Source organism: Plecotus auritus, assembly GCF_963455305.1.
Source record: "Plecotus auritus genome assembly, chromosome: 9".
Lineage (NCBI taxonomy): Eukaryota > Metazoa > Chordata > Mammalia > Chiroptera > Vespertilionidae > Plecotus > Plecotus auritus.
This window is the reverse complement of record NC_137783.1, coordinates 131,004,064-131,019,151: the sequence shown is the minus strand read 5'-3', so window position 1 is coordinate 131,019,151 and position 15,088 is coordinate 131,004,064. Positions and strand designations below refer to the sequence as shown.

The 15,088-nt window shown below is 34.0% G+C and overlaps 1 protein-coding gene across 2 annotated transcripts in view; it reads right to left on the bottom strand.

Moving 5' to 3' along the window:
• Positions 1-575: 575 nt before the first annotated feature.
• The window catches only part of METTL15 (methyltransferase 15, mitochondrial 12S rRNA N4-cytidine), a 188,627-nt gene continuing 174,114 nt past the window's right edge, over positions 576-15,088 (bottom strand). Inside the window, exon 7 of one of the 2 annotated variants that reach the window (XM_080641321.1) lies at positions 576-3,410. In XM_080641321.1, the coding sequence (XP_080497447.1) occupies positions 2,965-3,410 (446 nt within the window). In that variant the 3' untranslated portion in view covers positions 576-2,964. Of the gene's footprint in view, positions 3,411-7,348; positions 7,452-15,088 lie in introns of those variants that run through there. The other variant, XM_080641322.1, reaches the window with a different exon arrangement.

Genomic DNA, 15,088 nt, shown 5'->3' with positions numbered 1-15,088 from the left:
AACAAAGGGAAAATGAGGAATATAAAAAGGTGAGATGATTTTTATTTCTTCCAAATGGTCTGCTTTAATGTATGCTTATGGAATGAATAAATACATATATTTTACCAAATGAAAGCATTGATACAAATTTTGTATTTGTTGTATATTTTGAATTTAACATTAAGAACTGTCTCATAATTTTTGGATGAGTGATTTCAAATGAAATTAAAATTACTTTTAAAAGTCTGAAGTATAGATTCATCATTATTACTGCTTATTTTTTAAAAAATTAAAAAAAGAATTTTATAAACCTTTACTCTGCAAAGACTAAAAACTATGATTTTCAAATATTTGAAACATAAATTTTTAAGAGATAGTAGTTAATTTCAAAAACCTAATTAGGCAAAATGAATTATAAACTATTGATTGTAACTTAAATGAATTTAAGCACAAATCATTTATCACATATTACATAAAATATATGTAGATGTGATTAGTATCTCAAAAAAGAAGACCCTAGAAACTGCAAAGAGGTTATATAGTAACATATACAATCATAAAAAAGAATATATAAAATAAGGATATCAACTATAAATTGTGTGAAGTTATTAAATTTTATTTCTTAATAAGCAATGATCTAAAACCTGTTAAGAATTGATGTGCTACACAATGTCATCAATGCTGTATTAAAATGATTGGTAGAAGCAGTTGATACAGAGATTCAGAAATGTCAAACAATTGCTTGATTTATATTCTTTATATTTCATTAGAAAAGCAATGCATATTCATGCTAACAATCAGTTTTTATTTTCCATATATATTGTTTGAATTCCCCCAAAACATTCTCCAGAATTAACCATTTAAAACTCATTCATATTAAAAAATGAGCAGAGGACCTGAATAGACATTTCTCCAAAGAAGACATCCAATGGCCAACAGACATAAGAAAAGATGTTAAACATCACTTATCATTAGGAAAATGCAAATTAAAATCACAATGAAATATCACCTCACTCTTTTAACAAGGGTTATCATAAAAAAAATCAACAAATAACAAGTGATGTGAAGAAAATGGAACCTTCACTCACTGTTGGTGGGATTGTAAATTGGTGCAGCCACTATGGAGAACAGTATGGAGATTCATCAAAAAATTAAAAATAGAGTTGCCATATGACCCAGCAATACTCCTTATGGATATTTATCTGAAGAAAACAAAAACATGAATTCAAAAAGACATATGCAGCTTTAGGTCACTGCAGCATGATTGACAACAGCAATGATATGAAAACAGCTTAGATATTTATCAGTAAGTGAATAGATAAAGAAGAGGTGGTACATACATACAGTGGAATATTAATCTGCAAAAAGAGGAATAAAATCTTACTATTTGGGACAAAATGGATGGTCCTAGAGGGTATTATGCTAAAGTGAAATAAATAAGAGAAAGACAAATACTGTATGATTTTACCTATGCGTGAAGTCTAAAAAACCAACCTAAAAAACAAAACAAAACAAACAGATCCACAGGTACAGAGAACAAGCTGATGGTTGCCAAAGGATAGCAGGGTGGGGAAATAGGTGAAAAATGTTGAGTGCCATGCACTTGAGATTGATTCTTCATCTCCCTACTCCCAAGCCTCATTCAGATATTTTATTTTATAGAGATAAAAAGTAAGCAAGAATGATTGTGGTAAACAGTCTAATTACATAAAGTAGCTAATATATTTTTACACTACAACAGTTTGAAAGCAATTTTGTGTTTATTGAAGAAGCCTTCTTGTCATGAAACGTATTCAAGATTTTTTGCTGTCAGAGTTTTATTTTCCTAGGGCTGCTGTAACAAATTACCACAAATTGGGTGGCTTACAATAGCAGAAATTTATTCTCTGACTGTTCTGGATGCTGGAAGTCTGAAATCAAGGTGTCAGCACAGCTGGTTCCTCCTGAAGACTCTGATGGAGAATCTATTTCATGCTTCTCTCCTAGCTTCTGATGGTTGCCAGCAGCCCTTGGCTTCCCTTGGTTTGCAGATGTATCTCTCCAATCTCTGCTTCCATCTTCATGTTGTTTTCCCTCTGCCCCTGTCTCTTCTCAGCTTCTTACAAGGACACCAGACACATCTGATAAAGGGCCTGCCCTGCTCCAGTACGTATCGTCCTAACTACTAGTACTTACATCTGCAATGACCGTATTTTCAAATAAGGTTACATTCTGAGGTTCCGTGAAGGACATGGATTTTGGAAGGACACTGTCCAACCCAGTGCTGTCAGTTTCATTAACATTAATGAAAAAAATCCCCATAGTATACAAGTCTAAAAATAATTGATGAAACAGATGAAATATTGTTGAATATAACAGTGTGATCTTTTATGTGTTAATCAGGTACTTGGATGGGAACTTACCTTTGGGAATCTCTATCATTCATAAATATGACTTCATGCAAAAAAGAAGCTTACATTTTTCTAGGTACACTTGTTTGTTTCTAATTTGAACACATTGTTCCCTAGAATATTTTCTATTTCTGATTTCAATGAAGAATTGTTCAGATTTGAATAAAGCCTATAGAGTAGAAGCAGTCAACAAGCTTTGAAACTAAAGTCACATATTACAGAGGTAGATAAAGTCAGTCTAAAGTGAACTTAAGTATTTAAGTCTTTTGTACATGTAATTATATTGCTATTTTATTCACTTGGAATCACCAATTTATAATATGTAACCATAACTGGTAAGATGCATTTTCCTGAATAATGCCAAGATAAACCCATTTGTCCAGTTTTGAGATGCTGCTGCTCCTTGAGTTGAATTTTCTGTGCCATATTAATATTACCTACATTTTCTCTGTGAGAAAAAAAATGCTAAAAATTCTCAGTGTCCACACATACGACCAGATACTTATATAAATATATATCCCCACAATTTCTTGTGTTAACCTGTTCAGGTGAGAAACTGAGGGAACACTTGAAGGATCAGATGATTATGACTTTCTCATAATTTGATAGCTGCTCTAAGCTTGGCTGAGCGCCCTCTGGGGTTATCCTGTACATCCTGATCTTCTGGGGTAAGTACCTTCTTATGTATCAATTCCCACATTAAAGGGGCCCTTCCTAGAGAGACTCCTTCCTTGTTTTCATCCCCTGAACCCAATTGTGATGTTTGTGCCACCTTCTGTCTTACACTTAGATTAAATTTTTCTGTCATGCTTATCCCAAGCAAGAATCGTTTGACAATGCGATCCTCTAGTGAATGGAAGGAGAGTGCAACAAGACGACCACCAGGTCTCAGAAACTTCTGAGCTGTCTTCAGTCCTGCATAAAGTTCATTGAGTTCATTGTTCACAAATATGCGGAAAGCTTGGAAAGTCTTGGTAGCAATATGGGTAGATCGTTGTAGCAAGTCTTTTCGTGCATAAATAGCAGAGGGAGGAAATGCACCTATAAACAGATTTTGTGAAAATAGGAAAAGAGGACAGGTAACATTAGTATTTTCCACTGTAAATGTGCTGGGTTGTGAATATATTTAAGGAACTAAATTTCCTTAAAAAATTGTAGCATTTAATCAGTACTTTCCCATTTTATTTCTAAGCATTTTAACAAGGCTTGAAACCTATTTCATAAATCATAAAAGATACTAGAGTCAAACAGGAGCAGAAAAGGAGCTCTCAACTACAAGATGTTCAGTCATGCCCCAAAATAGAATAAACAGAGGAAATTGCACCTAGCACATTATAATCAAACCCTACTAGAAGCAAAAGATAATGAGAAAAATCTTGACTACAACAAAGAAAAACAATACATTAAACAAAGGAGAACAAAAATATGATTAACAGCTAATTTCCCATTAGGACAATAGAGGGTATAAGGTACTGGGATGATATTTAAATAGTTAAGGGAAAAAAATCTGTCTTCCAATAAAAGGCTATTCTAAAATTATTTTTTAAAATTAAAGGTTCAAAGACATTTTCAAATAAATTAAAAATGAATTTGTTGCTAACAGGTCTGTATTCAATAAATGCTAAATAAATACTTCAAGCTGAACTAAAACCATACCGAGTGATAACTTGGATATACAGAAAGTAAAACACATACATATTCTCTTACTTTCTTTAAAAGACAGAACTCGTTAAGTAAAATTATAACACAACACTTTTGGGTTTTTAATATAGATATAGATAAGTAATGTATATGATAGCAATAGCACAAAGGATCAGAGTAGGTAAATGGAACAATGCTACTGTAGGGATCCTATATTTTACTTAAAATTAAAGTTGCTTTATGGTTCCTATAGCAGAAACTAAAAATAATACAAAGAAAGCTAATAAGCTAATAGAGTATAAAAATAATCCACAAAAATGATGTTTCACATAAAAGTAAGCAAAAGAGAAGAATAGGAAAATAAAAATGAGACAAAGAGAAGATAACTAGCAAAAGGATAGACAATAATTCCAAATACATATAGTAGGAGGACTCAGATTTCAAAACTTACTACAAAACAATAGTAATTGACATAGTCTGATACTAGCACAGCAACAGACATAGAGATCAATGAAATTTCACTGGAAGCCTAAAAATAAAACCATATCATTATGATCAACTGATTTTTGACAAGAGTGCCAAGAGCATTCAATGGGGGAAAGAATAGTCTTTTGACAAATGGTATTGGGACAACCAGATAGCTACATAAAAAGAATGAAGTTGGACCCTTAAATCATACACAAAAATTAACTCAAAATAGATCAAAGACTTACATGTGAGAGCAATAACTATAAAACTCTTAAGTGAAAACACAGAGATAAATCTTCATGACTTAGAATTTGGCAAATGTTCTTATTTAAAACACACCAAACTCATAAGCAATAAAGAAAAAATAGATAAAGTAGATTTCATCAAAATTAAAAACCTTTGTCCTTCAAAGGACACCATCAAGAAAGTAAAAAGACAGTCCAAAGAAATTGGGAAAAATTTTCAAGTCATATATCTGATAATATATTTATATCTAGCATATGTAAAAGAAGCAAAATAAAAAGTAACACATGATACTACTTTATATAATATTTTAAGACATGCAGATCAGTCACGCTGCATCTAATTTTCAAGATAAACATAAAAATGTTGATTTTTAAACATCAATAAATATAATTTTTCTTAGACTTACCCCCATTGGCATACAAATGATATTAAAGTATAATGTTCAATGAATTTATGCAGGAGTTCTTATTTGATTTAGGAGCCCATTCCTAGAGAATACTATCCCACAGAGAAATCTTTCCAGTCCAGATTTCCTATGAATGAAGATCTGAAAGCATAACTGCAATCCTGGAATTTGAGCATCTATAGTGTGCTTCTACACAAGGCTCAAACCTCCATTCACATTCTAGTCATCTATAGTAAATGCATCCCAAGTACACTAACACACATGTGATTACCTTCTCAGGGAACTGGATCAGAGAAGGAAAGAAATAATGTAACTGGGAGCTGAAAACCTGGTGTCTAACTTTAACCACATTAGTGTTCTGAGTTCACTCTTTCCCTACAAAAACTACCTTGCTAAAAGGCTAGAAAATGGTAGACATCAGGGAATTTATCTTCCAACAACCATGTCTCTCAGAAACAAAATGTCAAAGTCAAAGCAGAAGGGGGAGGTCAGCTTCTGGCCATTTGCTATTTAATTTCATCATTTTCCAGGGAAAGAGTTTTGGTCACTGAGGAAGGTGATTCAAAACATTTTAAGGATCTGAACAAACATGCAACTCCATACTTTAGAGCTTGAATTTAGAGGACACTTGAGGAAGGTTGCATTCCTTAAGACCTTGCATGATTCAATTCTTGCATAATTCAAAACAAATTTTCTCAAAGGAGAAATGTAATATAAAATACATTTTAATGTGCATGAATAAAGTAAAATAGGAGGTAAACATTCATGAAACACAAGAATCAACAAACACTGTGGGATATTTTTGCTTTAATTCTTTAAAAATTTTTTTTCTTAACATTGTCTTTAGCATTTTGTAGAAAATAAAGGTATAGCTCAACATGGTAATTGCCTAGCTTCCTTGACATTTTATCACATTTCAAACATATATAGGGGTGAGCAGAAGTAGGTTTACAGTTGTGAGTACATGAAACATTGTATTATTTTCCATAAGCCTCCTTTTGCCTACCCCTGTATATTTGAGGGTGTGGTTTTTAACATAGCAATGAATTAGCTATGCCTGGGAATATGTTAACAAAACTGAAGAAATGAAAGAAAGGCAGATAGCTTAATGAATACTTCCTTGATATTGTTATTAAATATACAGGGTGTCCCCCCAAAATGTATACACACTGAATGACTATAAAGCCAGTGTTGATTAACATACAGTTCATTTTCAAAATCTAAATGAATCTACAGAAATGAGTAATTATTTTGGTTAATGCCTATTTTCAAACTGACGACTATTCTAGTCTAGACATTAGAAGCAATGGAATTGCAAATATCAAGAATCGTTTTGTTCGGCATTTGTGCGCCCTCAATTTGTCAACTGGTTTTGTACCGTAAATGTTATCTTTTATGTATTGCCATAAAAAAAGTCTAGTGGCACTTTAGGATAAATTTTCTTTACTCAAAGCTTAGTTTGGCTTCACCCATTATTTCAAATCAGTTAAACCTAAAAAGCAGTGAAAATTAAGTGAGCTATCAGATATTAAAGTATGTATACATTTTTTAGGACATCCTATATTTTTGAAAACTAATGAAAGTAGGAAATGGTAAAATAACCAAATAATGTATGAAATCACAAGAGAAGTTCTAATATAAACAACAACATTGTTTCATTTGACATGACACAGTATGGCAGGCATTTCTGTTTACCAGCTAAAATGGCACTTTCTTATGGCAGAATTATAGTTTATAATTCATTCAGCCAGCTAGATGTGAAACTATAAGATTGCTGACTAGTTCTTTTAGTGAGGGAATCTGTTTTATTTTGAAGTATTCAGATAAAGTGAGGCTTTATTAATATTTTATATTATGTAACTTCAAGTTTATGTAATTTATAGTCACACTTAAGCACATCCACACTGTATATGAATCCCCGGAGCTAATAGAGTAACACCACTGTAATCAGACAAGCTTTTCTTTATAAGATCTCGTTAGGCCCTGCCAGTATCATATCATGGAGAAAGAAAATAAAAGCTTTCACTTATACTGAGGAATGGATGGTCTTGAAGATAACAAAATAACTTTTCTTCTGGGGCTTTCTTACCTTTGTTTAGGGAATTCTAATCTGGACTATGTTCACTGGGTTTCTTGAAAATAATTTCTAGGTGTGATCCTGTCAACTTCTTGAAGTCCCATCCTTAGGGACCAGGAGATGACAAGGGCAACATGCTTTGTGGACCTTTCCGTGCAGCTCTGGGGATCAAAGGCACACGTGCTCCCTTATTTTAGATAGGTTCCCTTACCAGGGCTCCCTTCCTTTACAGGCCCTTTCGCATCTGTAATTCATAGGAAAAAAAGGTTGACAGTGCAGGCTGTGTAAAACGAAATAAAAGAGAAACACAAGAATATAAAACAGCCTATCATAATGGAAATTAAAGTAATAAAAAAACATAAACTGTCAATGGACACTCAAGAAGACAACAAAAGACAATCCTACTACCAAAAATTAAGCAAGTTTCTTTGTTTAAATTAGAAAGTTTAAAAATGCCTGGCTGAAGTGGTTCAGTGGTTGAGCATTGAACTATGAACCAGGAGATCAAGGTTTGATTCCCTGTCAGGACACATGCCTGGGTTGTGGGTTCGATCCCCAGTGTGGGGCATGCATAGGCAACTGATCAATGATTCCCTCTCCTTTCCTCTCTGAAATCAATAAAAATATATTTAAAAAAAAGAAAGAAAGAAAATATAAAGATAATTCATCAAATGACCTGTGGCTCTCAGGTAGTAAAATGTGTTTCCTTGTGAAATTCACTGGTCAGAGAGTAAGGGACAGCACTCTCTCAGATATACACAGTGTAGGTAGGGACATTTGCTTAGTAAGCATGAAAAAAAAAATTCAAAACTACACCAGATCCAATGCCTACCCATGTACTGGATTCTTAATCAGGCCCATGGAAGGAAAATATTAATGAGGCCTGGTCCCTGCCCTTGAGGAGCTCACTGCTTTGCAATCCTTCGTCACCTCTTTCTCATCTCCCATATCCTGCTATCAAAAATAGAAACTGGTCTCTGCTTTTCAATTTCCTGAGTTTAATTACAGAACCTTGTATGGCTAATTCATTTGATTAAGGCATAGAGCTAGACAGAAAATATGGATGCAATCACAACTTAGGCCATTTGGCTTGGTTCGGAGAGAAAACCTTCCTGTGTTTTATGGTCCGTCACTGGAATTGGTTGACACTGGGCCGATGTACATTAGATCTAAGTGGGTGGAAGTGTACTTACCCCTAGTCTAGCACTTATTACTTTTTACCGTAATTACTAGTTTACTTGTCTACCTCACTTACTTGACTCTGGTCTCCTTGTGAACAGAACCTATTCCGTGTTCAATCTTACATCTCTTGCGCTTAACTGAGAAGCTTATGATTCTTAATCCTGAATGCACAACAGGGTCACTCATGGAGACTGGAAAAAATAAAGATGCCTGGCCCCAGTCCAGACTATTGAATTAGTTTCAGGGGTTTATTACACACGAATCACTGCTTTAAAAAAGCTTCACAGAAGATTTTGACTTGCAGCCAAGATTAAAAACTACTATATTAAATACTCAGTAAATGATTGTTGAAAAGATAATGAATAGATAATGAATGAAACACACTAAATGGATAAATGAATAATCTAGAAACATTACTACAAAGAGTTTCATTCATATCATTGGATGGATGGATATATATATATATATATATATATATATATATGAAAAGTATAATATTTAGTCACATAAATGACTAAATGAAAAGTATAATATTTTCAGTCACAGAAAACATTATGACTAGAATGTAAAATTAATGTCACAAAATAGGCCCTATCCTATATCCTACATTTTGGCCAAATGTGATGGTGGGTAAAAAATTATCATTTTAATGGGGCAATTAACCTCCCAAATTTGCCAGTCATTTCACTGTCTCAATACAACTGTTTGCATGTACTTAATGATACTGCTTTGGTATTTCCTTAATGAATCAATCATCTGACATGCAATGGAGAACATGCAAATAATTTTAACCTTAGGAAACGCTTTCTTGCAAGTCCTTATTATCTGAAATGTGTAAGGTGAACTTTATTTTTGCATATTTCTTTAAAAGAATAAAATAAGACATGAGAATGTAATGGTAAAATTTGGTAAGTTATGTTTTAAAAAATCTCATCAAGCTCTTCTTTGATTTAAGTGCATTTTCCCCCAAGATTAATGTACAATATTATTGAGATTTTATGTAAGTTTTATTTCACTTAATGCCTATAAAACAATTTTTACCACTTCATCAAAATGAGAAAATTGTTTTCCTCCTACCAAAGAATTTATATGTATAATGCATTATTCATGGACACAGCCAATAGGGTGGTAAAGGAATGGGGCAGAGTGGGATCTGAGTGGATGGGAGCAATGGGGGGATAATTCACAGATCTAGAACAAATACTCCAAAAATGTATATGGAACAAAAAGACCTCAAATAGCTGCAGCAACCTTGAAAAAGAAGAACAACGTTGGAGAGATCACAATACCAGATATCAAGTTATACTATAAAGACACTATAATAAAACAGCCTGGTACTGGCACAAGAACAGGCATATAAATCAATGAAACAGAACAGAGACCCCAGGAATCAACTCAAGCCATTATGCTCAATTAATATTTGACAAAGGAGTCAAGAGCATAGAATGAAGTCAAGACAGTCTCTTCAGTAAATGGTGTTGGGAAAATTGGACAGATACAAACAAAAAAAATGAAACAAGACCACCAACTTACATCACACACAAGAATAAACTAAAAATGGAAAACAGACTTAAATGTAAGTCGTGAAACCATAAAAATCCTAGAAGAAACCATAGGCAACAAAATCTCAGATATCTCTCATAGCAGTATGTTTGTGGATACATCTCCTAGGGCAAAGGGAACTAAGGGGAAAATAAACAAATAGGAACCACATCAAAATAAAAAGCTTCTGCACTGCAAAAGAAATCATTAACAAAACAAAAAAGGAGCTCATTGTATGGGATAACATATTTGGCAATGATACATCTGATAAGGTATTACTATCCAAAATATATAAGGAACTCATACAACTTAACAAAAGGAAGACAAACAATCTAATTAAAAATGGGCAAAGGACCTAAATAGACACTTCTCCAAAGTGGACATATATTAGTATATGGTCAAGAGACATATGAAAAAATGATCATCAGAGAGATGCAAATTAAGACGAGAATGAGGTATCACATTACACCTGTCAAAATGGCTACTATCAACAAATCAACAAATGACAAATGTTGGCAAGGATGTGGAGAAAATGGAACCCTAGTACACTGCTGGTGGGAATGCAGACTGGTGCAGCTGTTATGGAAAACAGTATGGAGTTTCCTCAAAAAATTAAATATGGAACTGCCATTTGATCCAGTGATCCCACTGCTAGGAATATATCCTAAGAAATCCAAAACACCGATCAGAAAGAATGTATGCGCCCCTATGTTCATAGCAGTGCAATTTACATTAGCTAAGATTTGGAAACAGCCCAATGACCATCAGTAGATGAGTGGATAAAAAGGCTGTGGTATGTTTACACCATGAAATACTATGCAGCAGTAAAAAAGGAAGGATCTCTTACCCTTTGAGGTAGCATGGAGGGACCTGGAGAATATTATGCTCAGCAAAATAAGCCAGTCAGAGAAAGACAAGTATCACATGATCTCACTCATATGTGGAATCTAATAAACAAAATAAACTGGTGAACAAAATAGATCCAGAGGCATGGAAGCATGGAACAGACTGCTGAATCTCAGAGGGAAGGCAGGGGTAGGTGGATGGGTGGGAAGAGATTAACCAAAGAATTTGTATACATATATTTATAACCCATGGACACAGATCGTAGTGTGGTGAAGGCCTGGGGTGGGGGCAGGCTTGAAGGGGTCAATGGGGAAAAAGGGGGAACATATGTAATACTTTCAGCAATAAAGATTAAAAAGTATATTTAAAAATAAATGTACATTAAATCCACTATGTGATAAGTTCTAATTTCAATACAATTCTGCGACATTATTTGGCATTTCACTCACATTGATGTTGGGAAAATCAATGACAGAAGAGACTGACGCTAGCTGTTCAAGAAAATGGTAAAACAGTTCTGCCTCATTTGAGGCTCTCCATTCTTACATTCCAGATCAGGTTTGCTGTCATTGGTATTTTTTTAGGTTCTTGACAGTTTCATATCCTTACTCTTTCTTTCTCTCACATCTGCAAATTCTGACAGCTCTATATTCTGGGACATGTCCAGAATTCCACCACTTCTCACCAACTCTATCACTATCAAGCCGTCATCATCTTTTCTACTTAGTCACCAGACAAAAATTAGATCATGCCATTACACTTTTTAAACCACTAGTGCCTTCCTGTCACATGAAATAGAAACGGAAGTTCTTACCTTGGCCAATGTCCCTATGACATATGCAACCTCCGCTTACTACTGCTTCCATTTCTCTGACCTCATCTCCTGACCTTGAGCTCTGAGAGACAGGAAGGAAGGGAGGGAGAGAGAGAGAGACAGGGGGAGACGGGGAGAGGGGGGAGGGAGAGAGGGAGGGGGGGGAAGAGAGGGGAGGGAGAGAGAGAGAGAGAGAGAGAGAGAGAGAGAGAGAGAGAGAGAGAGAGAGAGAGATCCATGCAAGAGGAAAACATTGATTGGACGCTTCCTATAGGCGTCAGGACTGGGGACTGAACCTGCAACCTAGATATGTGCCCTGACCAAGAATCCAACCTGCCATCTTTTAGTGTACAGGACGATGCTCCAACCAACTGAGCAACCCATCCAGGACAGGATGTTTTTTTCTTTTTTCCTATCATAAAAACATTGCAGTAAACATGTAACTGCACATTTAAAATTTTTTCATGGCAGAAAAACTTGTCAAAGTAAAAAGACAGTCACAATCTGTGAAAAATATTTGTTTAACTGTATGTGAACCTGTTACAATAAGATTAGAGTCCTTAGGTCAAAGGCTATTTATGCACATTTAAATTTGGATCAATATTTCTAAATTTACTTCTAAATAGATTATACCAATTTACTTCCATTAATTGTATATGAGAGAGTCTGTCTCCTCATATCCTCACTAGTACTAAAAACTATCACTCTTTTTAACCTTGAATAGTGTAATGGTAGGCAAATGATAGCTTACAGTTGTTTTAATTTGTGTTTCTTAGGCAATTAGCAGAATTGGGCATCTGATCTCTTCAAATCCAATGACCATCTGATTTTACCTATGAATTGCTTGAACAAACTCTTTGTCCATATTCTTAATGTGATGTTGCTTTTTCTTTATTGATTTGAAGGAGCCTTTTATAAAATAAAGACATTAACCTTGTGTCTCTCATATGTAAATGCAAATATCTTTCCTGGAATGTGACTGCCTTTGTACTTTAAGGTTTTCTGCCATACAGAAATTAAAAATTTCTATATAGACTTTTTTCAAGTTTTTTAGATTTTTATCAAGTTTAGGAAGGCTTTTCCCACTCCAAGACTATAGATTTATCAACTCTACTTTTTTTTTTGGTACATTTCTGGTTTTATTTCTTACATTTAAACATTTAATTAACAGGAAATTTATTTTTAGTGTGGCATGAGATAGGGATCTAACTTCATTTTTTACAAACTATATAGCCAATTATCATATTTATTAAAAAGTACATTCTTCCCCTACTAATTTGAAGTACCACTTTGATCACATACTACATTTTATATGCACACCAGATCTGCTTCTGGATTCTCAGTTGTGTTTCATTGATATAGTTCTCAATTCTTCTGCCAATACCAGATGATTCTTTCTTTTGATTTTTCTAGTATATTGGGCTATGGGGTGGGATAAGTTCCTCTCACCCCATTATCTTTTCTTTCTTTTCAACTTGTCTTGGGTAATTCATACATTTATTAATCCAAAATAAAATTAGAAGCAATAACATTTATAATTGTAAGTATTTTGACTGGAATTGGAGTAAATTTCTAAATTGATTTGGATAAAACTTATACTATCATAATATCAAAGCCACCAGGGAACATAGCATTCCCATTAATATTTTACATGTTCTTCATTAGAGTGTAATTGTTGTCTTCACCTAAGTTATGCTCAGGCTCTTTGTAAGTACCGATAATACATATACATTTTAATCATCCCTATGGAAAAGCATAAAAAATGACAATACTTATATTAAGACAACATGGTAAAAGAAATGGCACCCAACTTTAGAAAGAAGAAACTAGGTTCATGGATTAGATCTTTTATATTTTTCTGGTTGTTTAATATGAGGCAATAACAATTCTGAGTTTGTTTGCTCACTGGAAGATAAGATAACTCTTCTCATAGGATTACTGTGAAGATCAAATAAAGAAAACAGATAGGAACACCTAGCCTGATGCATGAAATTTGTGAAAGAATAGGCCCTCACAGCTGCATTCTAGGCTTAGCCTGGAAGGACGACCGGTCTAATTAGCATATTACGGTTTTATTATTATAGACACTTGGCATAAAGTAGTCACTTTAAGAAATGCCATTCACACATTTACTTACTATTCTCAGCAGTAAAATGGTAGGTGAGGAGGGGATTTGATGTGTTGATTTGAAGGCAAGGCCAAACTAATTATACTGTCATCCTGGACTAACAGAATAGGTGGGATAGAGGGCTTGTGAATACCCCTGAAGCATCTGAGTAATTAATGTGTACTGAATGTCAGCATCAGACTGAAATGTCTCAGCAGCCAAAATTAAGTACAAAATTTTCCTTACATACAAATTAAAGGTGCCCTTCTAAGTTTATAAAGTGGTAGATGGGCCTTAAAAGTATGAAGATCTAGCATGGCATAGGAATGAGATTTTTTAGTTTGGCCTTGATTATTTTTAATAACTGATGGTAAAAATTGTAAGAACCATCATTTCATTAACCTAAAACTTCCAGATTGCATTCACGTGGCCAGATTATTTTCCATAATTAAACTTCCAGATTTCTGTTGCCACCCAAGTATACAACTTCTATTCTGACTTTTTAATCACACAATTTTCCCCCATTTTTTTCTTATTCCTTTGCTGTAGTCTTCATGGAGCACTTTTCTACACCGGATTTCTTTTGTAAGGATAAGATGTATTTGTGAGTCATTTTAAACCATATCCTTTGTGTTCACAGGTTCGAAAACCCAGTATATTTAGTCCACTTATTAAATAAACAGAATCGGAGGCTACTAGAAATTTAGATAAAAATTGACACCAATAATATTTAGTAAAAATCAGTAATTACATCCTGAATAATAATACAAAATTCATTAATTTAGCCAGTATTTATTATACACAATGTACTAAACACGGGGATTAAAATGTTTCTGAAGAGGTAGTGCTTATCCTCAAGAAAATTCACATCCATTGAGGAGAATGATATGTAAATATTGGGGAAAGGGCTGTAAAGTAGGCTTCCAACCCCAAGTGTCTGTTGTCAAGTAAGTGTAATAAATGCAGCATGCTACACCTGCCTTTGGGAGATCCACAATGCCCATTAGTATGGTAGAGCTCTGAAGGTAACTATTTAACTTTGTTTACCTAGCATTTCTAAACTCTTTGAAAGAGATACTTCTAATTTTTAATAACAACTATCTATTCCATAGAATTTATTTTCTGGTTTATACAACTGGGAAAATACTGAAAGTAGGTTTTATGTTCATCATCTTTCACATATCTTAATTTTCTCATTAAATCCCTATAAGAGTTCAGAGAGGTAAGAAGTAAATATCCTTATTTCCATGTAAAGGTGAAAAACTGAGGGGTTAAATGACTCTTCTCAAGTTAACAGGAGTCAAATGGAAACTCAGCTCTTTTTAACACGAAGTCGACCCCCACATGCCCCTTTTTTGTACTAGAGAGTGAATCTAACTTTCCCAGAAGA